Source organism: Anoplolepis gracilipes, chromosome 2, assembly GCF_047496725.1.
Source record: "Anoplolepis gracilipes chromosome 2, ASM4749672v1, whole genome shotgun sequence".
Lineage (NCBI taxonomy): Eukaryota > Metazoa > Arthropoda > Insecta > Hymenoptera > Formicidae > Anoplolepis > Anoplolepis gracilipes.
In genome coordinates, this window is record NC_132971.1 from 19149560 (window position 1) to 19171890 (window position 22331).

A 22331-nucleotide genomic window follows, 5' to 3' on the forward strand; every position below is an offset into this window, starting at 1 on the left:
AAATAGATTTATAATAAAAAAACCTTACCCAGCTAGCAAAAGTAGTTATTTTGACATCAAAAAGATTACTTTTGACGTCTTTTTGACTCATGTATATATAATTTAATTGTTCTTGTAAAGTTTTTTAAAACATTCCATTTTTTATTGATAAACACACATATACAATATACTATAGTATTTTATTATGATAAACATAATCAGGATAATAGAACTCTACTATATTATTATTTATATATTTTTCTTATATTTAAAATGAATTTTTACTTGGCGTTACAAATATTTCTAAGTGTTTGATTGTTCAATCAGGATAAAAAAATCTTTAGTTTAGTCTAATTATCCAATTTTTAATTTGAACTATTTGTAATATTAGTAGAATGCTACATTTATTATATTATTTTTTTATTGAAAAAAAGTTAATAAAATTTGAAAGACACCCATTTTCCATCAAATTGTGTTTATTTTTAAATCTGCATTGGAGATCACATTTAAATTAATATAACGTTTCTATTTATTATTATTCCCGTACATCACCAATTAAATATATCTAATCTATAAATGTAATTTCAGTTTTTTAAACACAGTTGTATATTTTATGGCGAAAATAGCATCAAACGGAATGCACCCATAAGCATGTGCAGTATGACACAATTGTCATGTGACACAAGACATGTGATCAACTTCATGATAGGCTGCGTTCAGCAGAGAAAGCAAATCAGTGAGAGCTTAGTGATTCTTTATTGTGATTGGTTCTTGCATTTAGACCTTCGATGGATCTAAGTGCAGAAACCAATCACAATAAAGAATCACTAAGCGCTCACTGATTTACTTTCTCTGCTGAACGCAGTCATAGAGTTCGCTGGTTCGCTGTTCTTGAAAGCACATGTGTTGAAAGTATAACCTCACTTTTTAAAGGTAGAATTTGTATTGTTTTTTTCGTTCAAACTTTATTCTATTTATGAATGAAAATTCATAAAAGAAAAGAAAAAGAAAAATGGAGTTTATGCGTTCTGATAATGACGATGTGCCATTTGATAAACAAGAGGTATGAAGTATTTTTTATAAGTTTTGTAAAAATATTTTATATACAATTTGTACAAATGTTGTATGTATATTTTTTCATGTGTTATATTTCAGATTGAGACAGTACAACAGACTATTATAAAAAATATCAATTCTCATTTAAATCAAACTCGATCCGATGGTTTACTTATGCTAGATAGAATTCTGTCTACTTGTTCTAAGGACACATTATCAAAATATGGTTTATTCTGGATAACTCATGCTACTAAAATAGTGGAAAACATGCATAGTAGTGCACAAGATTTAACACTGGCATGTAAAGTATTAGGATTTTTAGTTGAACATTGCAAGAATATGCCTGAATTACATAAACAGATTTCTACACGAAATGTAAAACAGATCTTAAACGCACTTAGTGCTTTACAAACAAATGCAAAATGTGGAGCGGTGTATTACTTAATAGCTGTTTTGCTATATCATTATCCTGAAGTTTGCGAACGGTTTCAGGTAATAAAATCGACCAAAGTTTTAATTCAGTGGTTCTTAACCAGTGTTCCACGAACTTGTTACAAGTGTTCCGCGAAATTATGAAAGCTTTAGTGTACACTGCGCGACATTATATTTTATTTTTATATAATCTATAATTATGTTGTATAATTTAGGTATAACTTTTAATAAAAGATATGTTTATGTACATTTTTTCGTTGGTTTTATGATCTTAATGATTTTGATGTTCCACAAATTTTCCTTCTAATCAAAAGTGTTTCATGACTTTAAAAAGGTTAAGAACTACTGTTTTAATTATTAGTTAAATATTTTATATTACATATAAAATTTTTTAAGAATATTGAATATTAAATTTATTAAATTTAGTAAATTTGTATATAAATAACAAATTATTTTAATGTTTTCAGGGATTGATAAAAAAAATGATATTACTACAAATTGATTCTACAGATAACAATTTGGTTAATGCAAGCGCAAAATGCTACGTTCTTTTTTCTAAAGCAACAGAACGGTCATTTAAATCACCAGAAGCTACATCTATATATAACAGATTAATATATAATGAAATGTTGCTTTGTAATAATTTGCATGCTATAATGAATCAATTATTTTGTGAATTAATAGAGCTGAAAAGTGTAGATGTCCAGGATCAACTAGAATTACCATACATAACTGGTAAAAACTACAACAAACAGAAACAGAGATTCTCAAATTTGTGTGTCTATCTCTCCTCAATGTTACGGTACTAATTTTCTTAAATATATATTACTCTATATATATATATATATATATATATATATATATATATATATATATATGTATAATTGATTACATTTCAACATTAATTTTTAAATATGTGCATAGTTCTTGAGACATAATTAATTTATAATTACAGTGGATATGAAGCAAAAAATTTTGTTTTACCTCAAAATATTTTAGCAGTTTTGAAACGAGGATTGATGATTACACCATTAAATCTAAAGAATATAACTTTTTCCAACGAACAGATGTTATATATAATCTTGCCAAAATTACATATCAGTTTGCTCACAGTTTTGGATGCATTGATAAATGGGTATGTTGATAAAATATACTTTCATGTTGAATTAAACAACATGAATAGCATGATTTATAATAATATAAATATATATTTTTCAGATTTGCACAGGAGTTAGTACCATTTGGGAAAACAATATTAGAGTTATTTGAAAAAATATTACAATGGACAAGCACTGACTTAGAAAACCAAGTAACGTTTAACAATAGTAAACCCTTCAAAACTGTAAAAATACAGGCTTACAAATGTCTCTGTTCGTGGCTGATGAATACCAGTTCACTGTCGGGTATAGAGACAATCGCAAATGAATGTATAAATTCCATATTGAAGGATATAACACCAGAACGAGATCGTATATTATTAACTGTAAGTTTTAGATATGAATTAAATAATGTTTATCAATAAAAGTATAACTGATATATTAAAGAATTTTTAGAGAAATCTATATACTATTCGTGAACTATAAGTTAATAATATATACATATTTATATAATAATATGTGTATATTTAGAAATTATCTAATAAAATTTACTTTATTATCCTGTTTAAGGTGCATCAAAAAACGCAGCATTTATCTAAACGGGCAATGAAACGTTTTAAACAGAGTCAGTATGAAAATAGTACAGTTTTGAATAATGAAAAAGATTCTACTAAAAGTGGACGTTTAGATCCAGATTTATGCAGAGAGGCTCTTATTACTTTGCAGAATATACTTTCCAGTAGTACCATATTGTTAAAAGATACGTTTTACAAGGTAAATTTTTTTACGTTTACTCTTATAACAAAATATATCTATAACTTATATTTGAATTTTTTTTTAGAACGTGTTGAATACTGTGATACCTTTATTATATAATTTTTATTTGAGTTCTTCTGAACAAAGCTTTTATAAGGAAAACAACAAATGTCGTTTGGAACTATTCAAAGTATTAAAAGCCCTGCAAATGAACCCACATATTACATTAGCATTTCCTATACAATATTGTTTAGAAATATCACACATGGCAGTTCATGATATTGATATAAATATTGCTCAAGAAGCAAAACTGGCAATAGCTGAATTAGAAAAAATTATACATCCTGCTGCGCCTACATTACAATTACCTCGACAACAGTAAATATCTCAAATTTTATTTAACTTTATATATCATATGTAAGAAATAAATTCTACACAAAAATATATTGTCAATTTGCAGGGAACCTGATGATGAATTTGTTTCTGAAAGTCAAGCAGAAGAAGTTACTACTACCAATAAGTTAGACAAAAGAAGTCGCTCTGAAGAAGAACTTTTCCAAAATGTAGATGCAACATCTGTATGTAAACGGCCAAAAATAATTGCGTCAAAATGTGTTGAACTAATACAGAATGGAAATAGAATTGAATTAATAGAAGTGAATAATAGCGTATTAAATGTAGATAAATCTCAGTTGGAGGAGAATTCATGTGAAGACATTACTAGCAAATTAAATAAAAATGATAAAACTGAAGAAGAGCTTCCTAAAGATACAGATATAGTCTCATGCAAACAAACAAACTTAATTGCCCCAAAATGTACTGAAATAGTTTCGAGTGAAAATACTATAGAACTAATAGAAACGAATAATAGTGTAATGGATGTAAATAAATCTCAAGGAAATGAAAATTTATGTGAAGAAGGAACTGGAAATATATTACAAGAACAATGTGAAATACATTGCAGTAAAGAGGAAAATCAGCATAATATTGATAAAATCATAAATTCCACTACCGAAAATAAAGTAGAATGTGAATTAATTACACATGTTAACACAGAAGACGAGAAACAACTCAAAGAAAATTTAATATCATGTACAAATGAAACAGATAAAAAAATAGAAAATATTTTTCGTCAGAATTTTTCTGGAACTACCGAAGAAATATACATGGAGATGGATGAAAACCAAGAAGACTCGAACAGTACACGAGACTCTCCAAATCCATTTCAAGAAGATGCAGATTGGTGTAATTAGATTGTGACAATGTTTATTAGATATATTTTTTACAATAAAAAGATATATGTATAAAGTAGAAGTCAAGAACAAATTTAACCAGCGAATGGTAGTCGTGGTATAGTAGGTATCTTTGGTAATCCGCCATTCGTTTTATCTTGAGTATCCACTTCATTCGGTTTGTTGGTATTCTGATTGGTCGATTTGTTTGCGACATTGAAGCCAGATGTAAGATCGGGGACAAATTCGTTTATCGTATTGACAGGTTCTTGAATTACAGATACCGTTTCTTTGGCACCTTGTTCTATTAATTGGAGAGGCACTTTGTATAAACTACACATGGGTGATTGTAATCGTTCTGGCACAACGGTCCATAGTCCCATCTCGCAGTATCTAGAGCATTAATGTATGACAAGTAGTTTAATAATGTACTGTCATAAATGAACATGTAATCTGTAAATTTTTCGCAGCGTTACCTGAAATTATTCATACTCTTTGGTTCCGTTGTGATACTAATGAAAGAGTTTGTTTTATCTGAGAATTTTGGAATTATATCTGGCACCCAAGCGCTGTCATTAGAATGTACACTTGTAGTAGGCACATTAGGCGTGCCGCTTCTTGCGAAATTTGCTATCATGTCCGTGAAAATTTCAGTTACATTTTCATCCATTTCATCTGGTTTATTGTTGTCGATTATTTTTTCGCCGGTAATCGTGTTTTGATTGAATATATATCCTAAATCGTCGCCGTGATTTAAATTACCTACAATATAGTTAATTATTTTAATATTATATAATAAGAGAATATTCAAAATTTATTTTATCCAGATTATCATAAATTATACCATTCGATGATTGTTTGGCGTCAACGATTGGCAATCCGGCGAGGAAGTTTTTACCGTACTTTCTTTTTCCTTTATGGTCGAAAGTATACAGAAACGCATTTGCTTTTTTGGACCAGTGATCGATGGTCAGAAATGCAGGAGCATTATAAAGCGAGTCACTCAAAGCTTCCGCGACTTTTCCGATCGTATTCCGCGTGTTATCACTTCCAAAGATGTTGAAGTAGCCGCGAAAAGCTTGCGGGATTAAGCGCGATCCGTTTCGAAAATTCGGAATAGTTCCTTGTAAATAGGGTATGAAATCATTGGTCAAATAATCCGGAACCGTGTTTAGTTTATTTTGCACTTCATCTCTGTATTGACCAAAAACGGCACCTCCCGTTTCATCGTTCATGACTCCTGTCAATAGTGGTATAGATGGAAAATTGCCGAGCTTCAAAGAATCCTCCGGGGATGTGGTCATAAAATTCGGGAGCGATCTTAAAGACGCAATTAGGAGAGTGAGCATGTAAATTTAAAAAGAATTTAAAGAGCTTCTCTCGAATTTCTTTATACCTTCCGTCATCGGAACCTTCTATGACAGGACCGGATCCAAGTAGATTAGATAAGCTGGAGATGAAACCTCGTGCGACCGCACGAATGTTTTCTAACTCGGAATCGATTCTGATTAATTTTTCCACTGGCAATTCTCGCAAACAGTAAACCATTTTTCGAGTATCGCTCGTTGGACAGCCATTTTTATGCGCTATATATCTGGCCGTCTCGGAAGGATTCTTGTCGAAAGCGAAATGAGATAAAATCGAGCCGGACATAGCGATCAAACCGCTGAAAGTATCTGTAAAACGATGTAATGATTCTCTTACGTTAGCGGCATTAGTAAAAAAAACATCTGTTCGTAATGCGCGATAAAAATTATATTTATAAATAATATATATGTAGATGCCAACACATTACTTTGGCAGAATTTTGACAACGATAGCATCATGGCAGAACTGGCGCCGGTACCGTGACCAAAGGCTATTACTTTCTTCGGATTACCGCCAAAGAAATGTATATAATCCTTCACCCAGTCAACAGCCAGTATCATGTCAAACATCCCGTTGTTTCCCGGCATTTCTGGCGTACCTGTACTCAAAAAACCTGAAAAAGATTTCGATAAAGTCTCATTTTCTTTCCTTGCTACGTATCAAAATTATGTCTATTCTCAGAATTTTTTTTTTTTCATTATACCTAATGTTCCCAATCTATATTGAATAGACACGACGACCATTTTCTTTTTGATTAAATTTCTCATTTCATATTGACACGCTGCACCCCTTCTAAAACCACCTCCGTGAATCCATATCAATACAGGATAACCGTCACTGGTATCCGGAAGCGATGGCGTGAAGACGTTTAGAAAGAGACAATCCTCACTTCCTATAATTCTGTTGGTTCCATCATAGCTGGGCTGAGGACAAGGAGGCCCCCAAGTAGTGGCGTTATAGTCTCCTTCGAGATATACAGGCGAAGCTCTCTGTAAATTTATTTTTTTTGTGATGTGAATATGCTATTTTAATGACAACAGTTCTATTACTTTGTGTTTCAAGGGAAGAGTAAAAATGATTAGTGTATATAACTAAAATTATTTAATTTTAATTATAATTAGAAATATAAACATATAATATAATAGTTCTGTTGTATATAATCAATAAATAGTTGATAAATCATCTTTACTGATCGAGATATAAAAGCGCAGAATTGTATAAAATGAATTAATGTTTACTGAATAGTACATCGATCGGTTTACGTAATATGTAAATTTTAACGTTTGTTCTTTATTCTACTTTTTGTACTGGATTGATAACGTATTATCATCAAGTTCATTAAATTGGGCCGTTGTAACAGCAGGATACATCGAGAGATAAAAAATGATATTCTTCATTCAATTCGATTGTGTTTTCGAATTTTTTACATTAATAATGTAAAATATACAATAATAAGAAGCGGTCTCTTGTGCTTATATGGAAGGAAGCTATTATTATTTGCGATTGCTTGTTAATGCGACGTACACGTTTACTCGATAGGTCATTGAATTTAATTATTACTCACATTGTGTTCCTATAGTATTGCAGTTTCACATAACGGTCTAGCCACATAATTATTTGCGCTTGTAGATATATATGTTGTACGAAAAATTTTAATTTAATATACTCTCTTTACGACTTTATATAATTATAATTAATATCGTGCTATCTTTTCAAATTTTAATTCTCGAATCTGCATTATTATGATACTTCGAACTTTTATTGATGAAAATTGCATTAATGAATAGCAATCTTTTAACAGAATTATTTATATTTAATAGTTGTGACATTTATTCGATGAATATAAACCAATTAATAAAGATAATTATGTTAAATATATGTGAGTGAGATATGCATACATAATTAATAATTGTATATAATCTTACAATTATATATATTTTTTCTTACTTGAAATCTGGCTTGACCTGTTGGTGGTTCTCCAAATCTGATTCCACGAAAGATGTAAAATCCTTTATCAGGATCACGATTACCGATAATACGCGCGTGTCGATCATTTTTATTCACAAAAACTACTGGATCGTCTTCAGGTGGCTGTGCGGCCGCGATACCACCGACAATTCTCTTTTGTCTAATCAAATCTGCATTTTTCGCATCGATTAATGAGCAAAGTAAAAGAACGAAAAACAAGCCACCACAGCCATCCATTTCGAACGCAAGAGTTGAAATGAAAGAATAACTATTGTGAGTACCTTGTCGATGTGAATAAATTAGGTGGGGATACGTTATATCAAAGTTTTCGCGTCTTTGTGCTGAAAAATTACTTAAAAGTCACTTCCTCATACGTTATTAATGTGTCTGTAAATTTTATGTATTTAACAATTAAGGGCATTTGTTATTTTTATACGCATAAATAATAAAAAAAAATTTTTATAGAATAACTGAAAATAAAACAATTAATTATTTTATAATAAACATGTTAGATTTTATAATAAAAAGATTATTAAAATAATTGATTTTCTTATATATTTTTTACGTGTAAAAAAAATTAAAATAAATGACAAACTTAAAAAGTCACTTATATATATATATATACATTATTTATATTATTTATATATACATATAATATTTATAACTTATATTTTTTATTTATTACAATCTATATTTATCACAATCTAATTTGTAAAAATATATTATCGAAATATAATATATATCAAAATGTATAAATTTATTTTCAAATTTATTATTCAAATATTGTTTTTATATGCACGAGCAGGAGATTTAAAATTTAAATGTCATTTCTTGGCGGGTAGATTGCACGATCAAGAATGCGTTCATAAACCTTACCTGTGGATTAGTGTAGTATTGATCAATCAGAATAAAGAATCCGTGCTCCGTTTGTCCTGATTGGTCAATTAAATCCGGTGAGGTTTCCGAACGCACTTCAAGCGAAGGATCCAATCATGACAGATCAGCTACCACCACCAGCCGACGATAGTCGACTTCCGCTTTCCCTTTTCTCTATTTGATGTCGGCTCTTTTGGTACGTGTGTGAGTTTTCGCTGGCGTAGAATATCCACTTTAATTTGCACGTATGAAACGAATCCATTGAAAGAAATTAAAAATTACGTTCTCTTTGCTATACGTGCGTAAGATGTTTTCAATATTTTCGCGAATAGGGAGACATTACATTTGTATTTATGAGCGTCACTTTGAGGTTAACATGCGCCAGCTGAAACATATAACGTGACACGATAGTGTTTTATGTGTATCGCATAATACCGTATTATGCATGATATCGTGATTTCTTTTCAGATTTTGAGTCATGGGTCGAGTAATTCGTGCACAGCGTAAAGGTGCGGGATCTGTCTTCCGATCTCACACCAAGAGGAGGAAGGGAGCACCAAAACTTCGCTCTCTAGACTACTCTGAAAGACATGGATTTATCAAGGGTGTTGTAAAAGTCTGTAACAATTCCCTATTTTACTATAAAATAATTCTAGAATAACTGTAATGAGATATATTAAGTTGACTTTATGGACTTGGTTCAGTTTACTATGAATTACTCAAGCTTGTATTTATGATGATATTCATATGTATCTACATCTGATTGAAAGATGAAATGATGTTAAATCAGAGGCTCTTCCTGAGGATATATTTTTTCCATTTTAAAAATGTTTTTTTAATTGTATAAATTTTTAAAATTTATTGCTTTTCTTTGTTATTAGGATATTATTCATGATCCTGGTCGCGGCGCACCATTAGCGGTGGTACATTTCCGTGACCCTTATAAATTCAAAACCCGTAAAGAATTATTTATTGCACCAGAGGGAATGTACACTGGCCAATTTTTGTATTGTGGAAAGAAAGGTATAATAATTTTTACAACAAATAACATTAAATAATGATCTAATGTTTTGCCTATAGTAATCATTATATCTCTTATTTATAAAAACTTATTGCATATTAATTTTCTCATATTTCTTCCTGAATTTTTCAGCCAATCTTCAAATTGGAAATGTAATGCCAGTTGGTATGATGCCTGAAGGTACTATTGTCTGTAATTTAGAAGAGAAGACTGGCGATAGAGGTCGATTGGCCAGAGCTTCTGGCAATTATGCTACAGTGATAACTCATAATCCTGACACTAAGAAAACTAGAGTTAAATTACCTTCCGGTGCGAAGAAAGTCATTCCCTCTAACAACAGGGCAATGGTTGGAATTGTCGCTGGTGGTGGACGTATAGACAAGCCGATACTGAAAGCAGGCAGAGCATATCACAAATACAAGGCGAAGAGGAATTGCTGGCCTAAGGTATACTTTTTTATTTTATCCATTTTCATCGCTAATATAATAGCAAAATCTAATTTTTTCTCAATGATGCTAATTATGACATTTGAAACCTGAAGAATTTCATGTAGACATTTTTTTTGACTGAACAATATAAACTTGCTTTTACACTTATAATTAAAGTTTGTATATTTTGTCTGAGATGTTTTGAATGCTTTTAGGTTCGTGGTGTTGCTATGAATCCCGTGGAACATCCTCACGGTGGTGGTAACCATCAACACATTGGTAAGGCGTCTACCGTCAAGCGTGGAACCAGTGCTGGTCGTAAGATCGGTCTCATTGCTGCTCGTCGTACTGGACGAATCAGAGGAGGCAAGACCGATACGAAGAAGGACGATTAGATATGAACTGATAATTTTGTCACACATGTACAATAAAAAAAAAAGAAAATATTTACAAAACCATATTTCTCGCACACTCGAAGAAACCTTACGAATTCTAAACAGTTTAGGAAATCGCGGTTGAATACAAAACTGAAGTTGAAAATCATTGGACTCTTTGAAAAATTAAATTTTCCTAATATAACTAAATTTATTAATTAAATTATAATTTTCTCAAACATATTAAGTTTAATATTTTTATAATTTTAATTTTGAATTTGCAGATATTAATGATGCAATTTTTTCTTGAATTAATTAAAGAGAGTTTTGCTTTTTTTTATATTTATATCTTTGAAATTTAATAAAATCTTTGGTATTTTGTAAATTATTAATATATGACAATAGAAATTTATAGAAATGAAATCTATAGTAATACATGAATTTAAATGTATATTTTGATATAATAATGGGAGGGGGGGGGGAATATTAAAATATATAGATCTTTTTTTTCTCTCTCCAATGTTGATGGTAATCTTTATCTATATTAAAAAAACATTCTAGTATCTTCATGCTATAAAAAAAAAAGATTGTGTAAAGTCCCGATTTCAGATTCTTAATTACAGCATCGAAAGCATAATTAATTTATATCTTTAACAAGATCAGTAATTATTAACTTAATTTCCTCTATACATATATATATATATATATATATATATATATATATATATACGATATAAATATATATATATATATATAATAAATAATATATTTCTGTATATCTACATATATAGATATTTATTGAACATCAGGATAATAATCGAGACATTTTCTCCCGGATATTTCCCGTCTGCTTATTACTTTGATATCCGGCGGAAGCGCCACTAGCCACTATTTCTGCCAATTTGCCACCATTTTGCTAGCTCGTGTCTCGGCCATTTTTGTTGCGTCGACGTCAGTGTGCGGCCAGGGGCCTCTCGCGCTTTCCTCTCGTGAAGTTTAGCCAGTTATCTCCGGAATTCCTCCGCATCGCGTGTATCGAGGGACTGATCCGACACGTGCCGTTCTTCGGTTAATCGATATAAAAGGTCGGCCATCACGAAATTGTTGGCGAGCGTAAATCTCAAGTCCGCGAGACAACAAAGACAGAGGCAGCGCGTTAGGGACGCGTCCGGGAACTTTTTCGGCTCAAGTGAGGCGTGTGTGTGTGTGTTAGAGAGAGGTCGAGAGCTAAAAGGGCTTCAAGCGACAGAGCTGCGAAAACTACGCACCGAGGCAGAGTAATATGAGTAATGCAGCCAACCAGAATGGATCAGGTCTAGAGCAGCAGGTAAAGAACAGGACAGGAAAAGAGAACGTGTCGCGCCGCTTCCGCGCGAGTCCTTTTTCCTTCCTCTCCATTTTTTTTCCTCTCTCATTTTTTGCGTCTCCATGGCGTCTCCCCTAACGCGATCTCCGTTTTGTCCTTTCCGTGAAAATGTTTACATAAAATGCCTATTCTTGGAGAAAAATATACACGGAGAGAGAATTTCCTTTATCCGATCGAAGAAATGGCCCTTCGCCACGAGCATGATGGGCTATCGTCACTCGGACAGTTCGTGACGTACGCTACGTATAATGGCGGCAAGAGATTCCTGGAACAGCATGCCTTGTGTCATGACGGAATTCGTGTTCTTTGTATTTTTTTAACGGCCGTTAATTCCAGTGATTAGATCGTGAGTTATGCGTAAACGGTCGATTCATTTTTTTTTCTTTTTTTTTTTCTTTTTTTTTTTTTTTTTTGGCAATACCCATTGAAGAAAATGAGTCATCGTTCGGATGACTGTTGCGTGCATTTTAATACTTGATATTATACTTGCGATGATATAAAATATTTAGCTTGAGTCTTTCTGTCTTTAGTTAGCTGGTCTGGACTTGCAGGGCTCCCGCCAGGGTCGCTACGTACCACCGCATCTTCGTTATAAAACTGCAAGTCAGTATTAAAATTCTCTAAACACCTAATTTTTAAGTTAAATTAATGAGAAAATATTTGTATCTTTGTTAACAAATATTACTTATTTATTGCTCATGATACCTATAACAAAATACTAAATAAATTATAACATAATAAATTAATAAGAAAGATTGAGTCACAGCTGATAAAAGTATTTTGGTCAGTCTAGTGTCTTGATCTCCTAATTTATCAATTCAGTTAAAATAAGCTCTCTTTAAAATTTATAAAGAGGAAACAAAAGGCAGACAATATGGCAGTCTGTCTCTATCCAATAAATAATATCTCTTGTTACAAACAATACCGTGAGAAGTACAAAAAATGAAAATTTCATGGTGATGTACAATTAGTGGATATTTAGTAGCAGATGTTTTAGTTCTATTTTTTGAGCCATCTTCAGTGCATGTAGTATAAATATAGTATAAACAACACAAGATTACAATAAAAGTCAAATACAGGGTCAAATTAATAGTCGAGGATTAAAAACCTTTTTAGAGGTCCATTGCAATAATAGGTTCTTGATAGTGTTATTTTTTTCACATGTTCCTTGCTAATTAATTGGTTAGGAGAAATGTTACACGTGGCATTTTTTCATTATCATATTACAATATTGATAACGAAATGATTACAAAGATTTTTCTAATCGGTGTAACAAGAGAATGTAATGTAGTCTGGATAGTCATCTTGACGATGTGACAGTTGAAGAGTAAAATGAACCTATTATTGCAATGGACCTCTTAAAAAAGTTTTTAATCGTTGACTATTAATTTGACTCTGTATTTGACTTTTATTATAATCTTGCATTGTTTATACAATATTTATACTACATGCACTGAAAATAGCTTGAGAAATCGAGCTGAAACGTCCGCTATTAAATATCCATTAAAACATCACAGAATTTTCATTTTTTGTACTTCTCACAGTATTGTGTGTAACAAGAGATGTTATTTGTTTAGATTAAAATATTAAATTAGAGTTTTATATTTAAAAATTGCTCAGCTCTCTACACCTTTTGTTTCCTCCTTATTAATTTATCAAATAAAAATACTTTATTATTATAGAACAAAGATGATTAGATATTTATGTAAATTAATTCTTTTTCAGGTAGTCCACCTTCGGATTTAAATTACTCTTCCAACCCAAGACCGTTTGGCGACAGAGATAGAGGTGGAGATCGCGACCGAGAAAGGGATCGAGAAAGGGGTAGAGGAGGCGGTTATCGAGACTCGCGAAGTCCTCGCGATATCGATTTCGCGAACTTTGGGAGCTTCGGCGGGCGCAATAGGCGCAGTCAAGAAAATGGAAGGGATTTCAGATATTCCAATTCTGAGCGCGATCGACCAATTAGTGGTAATGATCGCTGGCAGGAGCCTAGTAGAAATGATCGCTGGCAAGAGAATAGAAATGAGAGGATGGGTAGTGGAAGATGGGACGATAGAGGCGGCAGAAGCGGCGGAAGAGGCGAGGTCGACTGGACGATTCCGACTGGCAGGGATGAACGATTGGAGATGGAGCTGTTTGGTACTGGCAATACTGGGATTAATTTTAGCAAATACGAGGATATCCCAGTTGAGGCTACTGGAGAAAACATACCGCCACACATCACATCTGTAAGTATAATATATGAAGGATGCATCTTGGTATACATTGCTTTTTCTAACAAGTTCTAATTTGATCGCTTTCTAATTTTCAGTTTGATGAGGTTAAGCTGACAGAGATAATAAAAAATAGCATCACCTTGGCAGGATATGACAAGCCTACACCAGTGCAGAAATACGCGATACCGATTATCATCGGACGCCGTGACGTGATGGCCTGCGCTCAAACTGGGTCCGGTAAAACAGCGGCCTTTCTAGTGCCAATATTGAATCAGATTTACGAGAGCGGGCCGCGACCGCCACCAGCGCAGGCGAATTCTTCTGGTAGACGTAAACAGTATCCATTGGGTCTAGTATTGGCCCCTACGAGAGAACTCGCTACACAGATATACGACGAAGCGCGGAAATTCGCGTACCGATCGCGTATGCGTCCCGCGGTCGTATATGGTGGTTCCAACATAGTAGACCAAATGCGCGAATTAGATCGCGGTTGCCATTTACTTGTGGCGACACCAGGACGTCTAGTAGATATGTTGGGACGCGGTAAAATCGGCTTACATAATTGCCGGTAAGACATAATAAAATAACGATTGATTTAAGAATGATTATGATTATATCTTATCTTTATTTGTTATTCTTATTTTTCAGATATTTAGTTCTGGACGAGGCAGATCGCATGCTGGACATGGGTTTCGAGCCACAAATAAGACGTATCGTCCAAGAAGACAACATGCCGCCGACCGGAGAGAGGCAGACTCTCATGTTCTCTGCTACTTTTCCAAAAGAGATTCAGATGCTGGCCAGAGATTTTCTTAGCAACTACATTTTCTTGGCGGTTGGTCGAGTAGGTTCAACCTCCGAGAATATCACGCAGAAGATTGTTTGGGTGGAGGAACATGACAAACGTTCATACTTGCTTGATTTATTACAAGCTAGCAATTTTACGGACCCTTGTGAGTTGTAGTATTCAATTACGATTTAAATTAATATGGAATTCTACATTGTAAAAATTTTATAATTAGCAAATTTCATATTTAAAAAAAAAAGTTAATATTATATATTTTTATTATCGCAGCTGCAGAGTCCCTTACTTTGGTATTCGTGGAGACAAAGAAAGGAGCCGACATGCTTGAAGAATATTTGGCCTCTATGGGATACCCAGTAACCAGCATTCATGGTGATAGAACTCAACGCGAACGAGAGGAAGCCTTACGTCGCTTCCGTGCAGGCAAAGCACCGATTCTGGTTGCAACTGCAGTGGCAGCACGTGGTCTCGATATACCACATGTTAAACATGTTATTAATTTTGATTTGCCTGGCGATGTTGAGGAATATGTTCATCGTATTGGTCGTACTGGTCGTATGGGCAATTTAGGTTTGTTTCTTCTTAAAATTAAATTTCTTAAAAGGATTATCTGTGAAAAATGGATCAGATGTACATCGTTTTATTTTATATAATTTAGGTTTGGCTACTTCATTCTTTAATCACAAGAATCATAATTTGGTACGCGATTTGGTGTCTCTACTTATCGAAGCCAATCAGGAACTTCCACCCTGGCTGGATGATATGTATACTGAAGCTAGATATTCTGGAGGAGCATCTCGACGTCCAGCCGGCGGCGGCGGCGGCGGCGGCACTAAGGGACGTTTTAGTGGCGGTGGTTTTGGTGCAAGAGATTATCGTCAACAACCCAGTTCTGGACCTGGTCGTAGTAATGGACCCTCTAGACCTGGTGGTTATGGAGGTAAATTAAAAAGTTATGAAATATATTTAAAATAAAATAAAATATAATAAAAATTGAAACAGCTACGTTTGTAAAAAAAACAATTATTTAAATGTTTGGAAATTAGAACAGGTTTAATATTGTACATTTAAATGTGCGTATTTTTCATTTTGTTACAGGTGGTTATTCAAGTTATGGAGGTAATTATAATAATTCATCGTACAATAATTCCACTAACAATGGCAATAGTGGCCCTGATTGGTGGGGAGGATGGGACAAGTAGACGATTATTTCCACCTCTATTTCTACTTCTATCATTATTATTATTACTCTACACGCAAATTCAATTATATGTAAGGAAAACACACGACATTATTACGTCTGACACTACAAGCACGTGTTTTGCGCGCTTTATACATATGCGCAAAGTACAGACAGTTTTATGTATAATACGTATTCACGTTTTTGCTAACTGCCTGTGCACATCGATTTTTCGATGAAAAAGCAGAAAAAGAATACTTACATTGTTTAAATTTTCACTATATTACATTTGTTTACGCGCGACATTGTGACAAATCCTGCGTGCAATTTAATATTCGTGCCGGTGGATCACCGGTGACTATTTCGAACGTAAATGATCTCACCATACAAAAATGCGAGTATCATAAATGGGATTTGTTCAACACTATTAGTTAGATATCCATCCAACATTTCGTTGCCGTGCTGAGAAACACGTAGTATATAATCACTAACGAATCAAATCGATAAATCGTTAATACCTGTTTGAAGGTGATAACGATGTAACACATAGTAGGTGGTGAAACTTAGTAAAATTTTTTAGAACTCCTGTCGAGACTATATGGGGCTCATTGTAGCTTTATTATTTACATTTTCTTCTTTTTTTCATAAGGGGACGATGGGCGTATCTTCGGTTTATCAATGCTCGACACTATTGTAAAACGTTTTATAATAAACGCTTTTTATTGTCTTTGTTATCACGATAGCCAGTAGAAGAGTCGCGCTGTTTTCTTCGAATGCACGACATAATTCTTTGGTTACATATATGCACGTTCATTAAATGCCTAGGATACGCCGAATCATCGTTACCATCATAGATTACATGACGATTCCTTATTATTTTTTTCTTAATTTACTGTGTAGTTTCAGCGACGAATGGTACTTTGTTGTTTTGCCGTCCCCAGAGACAGATGTTGCGCTGGCAATATCATAAGTTTTAATTGAATAAGCCACGTGAATTTTTCGGGGATCGAGAGTTTCGGTATCGGCGAAGAAAAGGCAACACATACACAGGCTACGTCTTAAGATACCTTTAGAAATCTTACATTTTTTTTTATAGTCTGATATGTATACACATTTCTACTGATTACAATTTAGTAAATTTCAAGACGCGCGCTTATGCAATTTAGAGCTAAATGTTATTTTCATAACTCTGGCCCTTGTGCAGTGGGACCTTGATATCCAATTATATAATTGAGCTTATCGATTAAAGGAATAGTTCATTTATAAAAAATATAAAAGTTTCGTTTATACGTACAGAAATAATTTTATTATATATATATATATATACATGTATACAATTTTCTTATTTTTTCTACAATATTTTGGTTGCATTATTTCGTATTTTTTAGAATATAGACATTTAGAGACCACTAAATGATGAAAAAATTTTCTTTAAAAGCTCTTGATCTCATAATATACTGAATTATGAAAAGAAATGAAAAATCTGAAGTTTTTTTCTTATGAAATACATTAAAATAAATAAATTTTGTTAAATATTATCACTTATGTTCGTAATACATATTAGTAAAATATGAAAATTTATCTCTTTATAATCTTACATTAATAAATGCATGTACATGTAACTTATCCATATATACATTTATATAAATCCATAGTCTACATTTTTACAAAAAAAATAGATCTTATTATTCAAAATTAACTATTTATTAATTCACGAATCGAACAGAGTTTTCAGTATATATCAATTAATGTTATCAAGTAGGAGTGGTTGCTCTCTAATATCAGAATTTAAGTACATTTGCAGTGAAGTACAGGAGCTTTAATAAAAAAAATATTAAAAATATTAGGAGAAAAAAGAAAAAAAAAATATATGCGATATGGAGGTTTCACTGTATAAAAACGGCTAAAAATATGTATGTTTTAGTGGAAAGCAGGTATATATAAATATGTACCTGAACTGTCTTGAGTAGTTCTACAGACAGAGCTACGTTGATCTTACATAGAACTATGCTTCAAATAGCATTTCTAAACGTAACAGAGACGTTGCCCTGCGAAATTGGTACGGCGCTTTATAAAAAAATCTTAGTCTACAGTACACACACCGAGTGTGAATGTGTGAGAGTGCTCATGGAAGATAAATTATATTGAGACGGGTTAAAAATACGGTTGCAGTTACAGAGGAATATTAAAATCTGCTATAAGAGCAGAGCGGAAAAGATGGTGGACTCAATTTCATTAAAAAAAAAAAAAAAAAAAAAAGGAAAGAAAACAAACGAAAGCCCCTTGAATAAGGAGATATACGGGGCACACTCATATTATTTTCTAGCTGTATTTATCAGTATGATATACGCGCTATATATAAATACATACAACTAAAATAATTGAAAAAACGACTGTGATATCAAACGATCTTGTGACATTCAATTTCCACGCGAATTGATAAATGTGAACAATTAACGGAATAACAAAATGCATCAATCAGGTATTGAATGTCGGGAAGATACTAACTCAGTTTGAACTGAGAACGGAATATTAAGTCGTTAACAGTAACATACACAAGACAACGTGGCTGTTGTCCGATCAGGAGAGGGCTGAACGCTAGGCTCTTGCGGTCTTAAGGGACCTACCTAGGGCATTGTTTCTGCTTAAAATAATGCGCATTATAACGGTATATAGATGAGCTCGAGCGAGAGTCATTACTGGATGATAATGATGATGTTGGTAGGGCTTTATAGGATGTCGATATCGTTTCGTGCAAACGTCGGATTCTTATCTATCTAATCTACTACGTGAGAGGGGGGGAGGGGGGGAAAGGGAAAAAAGTACAAATTCGATTTGCGTCACAACCGACAAGATTTTTAGACACACGTCATACTTATACCTGTTATATTACTAGATTTAATAGTGCAATCGCGTGCGTGAATCGTATGCCGTGTGACCGTGGACCAAGGTGTGTGAATGCCTCTTTTTACGAGAGGGATCGATAATTATTTCATCTAGAACCATTCGAGGATAGCGTTTAACGAGGTAAAATATTGTTGGCTTTTGATCGCGGGTGCGAGTGTTCTCAAATTTTTAATACGATTCGTCATCGAGGCTATTTGGTCAGCTCTCGGAGGCCCTGCCAAGAACATTACTAAGAGAGAATCTTTCGTGGATAGCGATACGTTGATTCGACAATACTCCTCGTGTCGTGTCGTGCAAATATCTCTACTACGGTAATAAGCTTTGTATGATTATCAATCGGCAGATTTTGCATACGTATATCATTTCGCAAGAAAATTTAGTTCAGAGACTGGTATTACATATGCAAGCCTTTGCATCTCCTTTTTTTCCTATTTTATTTCGTATTATTTTATAAAGTGACGAAAGAAGAGAGAAAGGCATCAATAGTCATTGGATTTTAGTGAATCGTATTGCATAATACGAATTTCAAGACGAGCAAATTTCATTAAACATTTATTTATAAACAGATAAAGTTGATGTATAGTAGATCAAATTTAATGTTATACGTAGATCTGATATCATTTTACAATTAATCTTTGGATGCATACGAAAAGTTTTTAAAATCTTGCAGTCTCTTTACCTTTTTATATTTCTTATTTCTTCAAAAATTTAATCTTTTCATTTAAATAATTTTTAGCGAAACTTGAAGCTGGCTTCTGTCGTGTGTGTGTGTGTGTATGTGTGTATGGGTGTGTGGGGTAGTGTGTGTGTGTATTCAATTTAAATTTATGCTAAAATCATTTTTACAAATCTTTATCATAAGTCATGCATCCAAGGATTAAGATCCAATTGTACTACTGATGCATTAGACATTCGTGACGCGTTATGTGTTAAGCGTTTCAAGCCAATGCATTTCGAAACAATACACTTTTTGTTTGTAACTGACATGGTGGACAGAAAATATATAGAACAATATGTATACTTATAATTATATATATACTTAAGGCCATTTCCATATTAATGTTTTCTATTTTTTTTTTTTTTTTTTTTTTATTGTAATTTTATTTTTTCCAAAGTGATAATATCAATGATATTTATCACATGCCGATAGAAAAACTTTCGCTTTATATTTACATTATAAATCTTAGGACGCGTAATGTCAAACTTAGGAAATCGTTGAATGTTCCTGTGAGATAGTCAAATGTCCACCGTGTAGTAATAAAATGTATAAATTAAAAATACGGTTGATTTATATAGTGTATTAGTATACACTCTTAGCGGGAGAGAATAGAGAACGATATAATAAACGATTACTATTTATTGATCGATTTAGTATTTATTTTCTACGTTTACACGTTTTGGAAGGTAAACAGTAAAATATCTTCTGTACTGTGTATTGTATTTTTCGTGTCATGTTTGGTCCTCTGAAGTATATCGGACGAGCAGCCTTAGAGAAAAACACTTTATCGTATACATACAGAGAACGGGATGATCCAGACGAAAGATTAATTTAAAAAAAAAATATTTAAAAGAGCAAAGGAAACGAGGGAAAAAAAGAGAGAAATGAAAAGAGGGGCTATCAGTTTACGATGAATTAAAAAAAGGAAGGGAAAGAGACAGAAATAGCATTGACTGTGACTGCAATCATTACCGCGGGAAGGAAAGAAAATTGCATGATCCGCAAGGAACACATTACACATTGTAAGCCGTATTATGTAATAATGCGATGCGTGCGCGATACATATTATGCCGCCGGCGAGAGCGGAGAAATTGTTCACGTGCGAGTATAGTCTTGTATTTTTTATTATTTTACACACATACGCGCGTGTGTGTGTGTGTCGGTAGGCGATTTCCGACGACACCCGTCGAAGGAAGGGATCGGATGCGTTAAAACTTCCTTACCTTCTCTTCGAGAGATAGCGATAAGAATGCGAATCTGGCTATAATGGGACGCGCGCGCGCGCGTACGTGCGTTCTCGATAGAGCGAGGCGGGATGGCAAAAGAAATGTCTTCTAACTTGTTCCGAATGTTTCAATTTGGGGTCGAGGATCGTCGTACGTGTCGAAGATCGAGGAGAGAATAGTTAATACGGCCGGGTGCAAGAAAGAAGAGTCGCGTAATTCAGTTGCAACTTAACGTAATCACAACGGTGCGTCTGATAAGAGTAACATATTATAAAAGCGACATACAATGTTGCACTGTATGTATGATTGTTTAACGAATCTGCGTGCGACGTTCCTCGCGCGTTATTTGCTTGTAACTGTAATGATACTGCTATATACGTTTACTTCACTCGATATCGAGCGAGAAAGAGTATCTTAAACGGAACGGTAAATGTACCATTCTGTCGGTCTCTTATTTAGTAATTTACATATTTACGCGCTAAAATCGAGGCGAAATCGAACACGCGAACAAAAAAAAAATGTTCCGACAAACCGTTGTGTATGTTCACACGTACGGTTCTATATACATATATATATAAATACATATAAATATATATTATACGCATTGGATAAATTAATAAAGAAGTGTCTCAATGAGAATGCGAAAGAGAAAAATTGATCAAAGAAAAATTAGATGAGAGGATCAATGTGTGTCGTACACTTATCGTTCATTAGCAATAAGTTACTGTGCGTGTCGCAAAGCGCGTGTACACATACTTCTTGCATGCGTAGGTACAACGTATGCTCGTGAAGAATGATGTAGAGTGTCAATATTGTTACAAAATACCTCATACGGGACGATCACATATTAATTCGGTATTCTTTCATTCGGTGAATTTTTTGTTTATTTATATAGTATTATATGAAGAAAAAGAAAGAGAAGAGCGAGTGAGACAGGAGACCTACAAAATGAATATAATAAAGATCACAAAAGAGGATTAAGTGCAAAGTCCTTGTTTCTGCGTCCTTTCCACTATCTATATAATATTCCGATGTGTTTGTATATTAAAAAAAAAAAATAATTAAATCGATTGTCTAGCCAATTATCATTTTTATGACAAAATTTTAAAAATGTATTGAAAATTGCAATTATATTAAAATTATAAAATGTTATACATAATGTAGCGAAACAAATTAAATTTGACCGTATCTTAAAAATTTGTACATCTTTTGCAGTTGATTTGATTTTTTTCACAAGCATTGTATTAAAATTCTGATTAAAAGATATCAAGATAAATGAGAGAAAAATAACACTTTTATCTGTTTATATTTGTAGAAATTAAT

At 33.1% G+C, this 22331-nt stretch overlaps 4 protein-coding genes across 4 annotated transcripts; 3 read left to right on the forward strand and 1 right to left on the reverse strand.

Moving 5' to 3' along the window:
* The first annotated feature begins 824 nt into the window (after nt 1-824).
* LOC140674078 (proline-, glutamic acid- and leucine-rich protein 1) lies at nt 825-4634 on the forward strand. The gene is made up of 8 exons (XM_072907428.1): nt 825-1042; nt 1135-1527; nt 1935-2269; nt 2423-2602; nt 2686-2950; nt 3135-3338; nt 3406-3698; nt 3781-4634. The coding sequence occupies exons 1-8, from the start codon at nt 992-994 to the stop codon at nt 4571-4573; spliced, it is 2514 nt and encodes an 837-aa protein (XP_072763529.1). The 5' UTR covers nt 825-991; the 3' UTR covers nt 4574-4634.
* On the reverse strand, nt 4611-8144 carry LOC140674096 (carboxylesterase 1D). The gene is made up of 7 exons (XM_072907451.1): nt 7868-8144; nt 6624-6909; nt 6348-6533; nt 5949-6228; nt 5397-5872; nt 5029-5314; nt 4611-4945 (listed from the first exon to the last, which is right to left on the reverse strand). Exons 1-7 carry the CDS (start codon nt 8123-8125, stop codon nt 4648-4650), a joined length of 2070 nt encoding a protein of 689 aa, XP_072763552.1. The 5' UTR covers nt 8126-8144; the 3' UTR covers nt 4611-4647.
* Nucleotides 8145-8878: 734 nt separating this feature from the next.
* On the forward strand, nt 8879-10756 carry Rpl8 (ribosomal protein L8). The gene is made up of 5 exons (XM_072886469.1): nt 8879-8960; nt 9233-9380; nt 9646-9787; nt 9918-10231; nt 10429-10756. Exons 2-5 carry the CDS (start codon nt 9243-9245, stop codon nt 10606-10608), a joined length of 774 nt encoding a protein of 257 aa, XP_072742570.1. The 5' UTR covers nt 8879-8960; nt 9233-9242; the 3' UTR covers nt 10609-10756.
* A 760-nt stretch (nt 10757-11516) lies between these two features.
* Nucleotides 11517-22110, forward strand: Bel (ATP-dependent RNA helicase bel). Its single transcript, XM_072907439.1, has 8 exons — nt 11517-11914; nt 12484-12556; nt 13679-14184; nt 14268-14740; nt 14821-15125; nt 15248-15547; nt 15636-15917; nt 16076-22110. Exons 1-8 carry the CDS (start codon nt 11870-11872, stop codon nt 16177-16179), a joined length of 2088 nt encoding a protein of 695 aa, XP_072763540.1. The 5' UTR covers nt 11517-11869; the 3' UTR covers nt 16180-22110.
* The last annotated feature ends 221 nt before the right edge of the window (nt 22111-22331 follow it).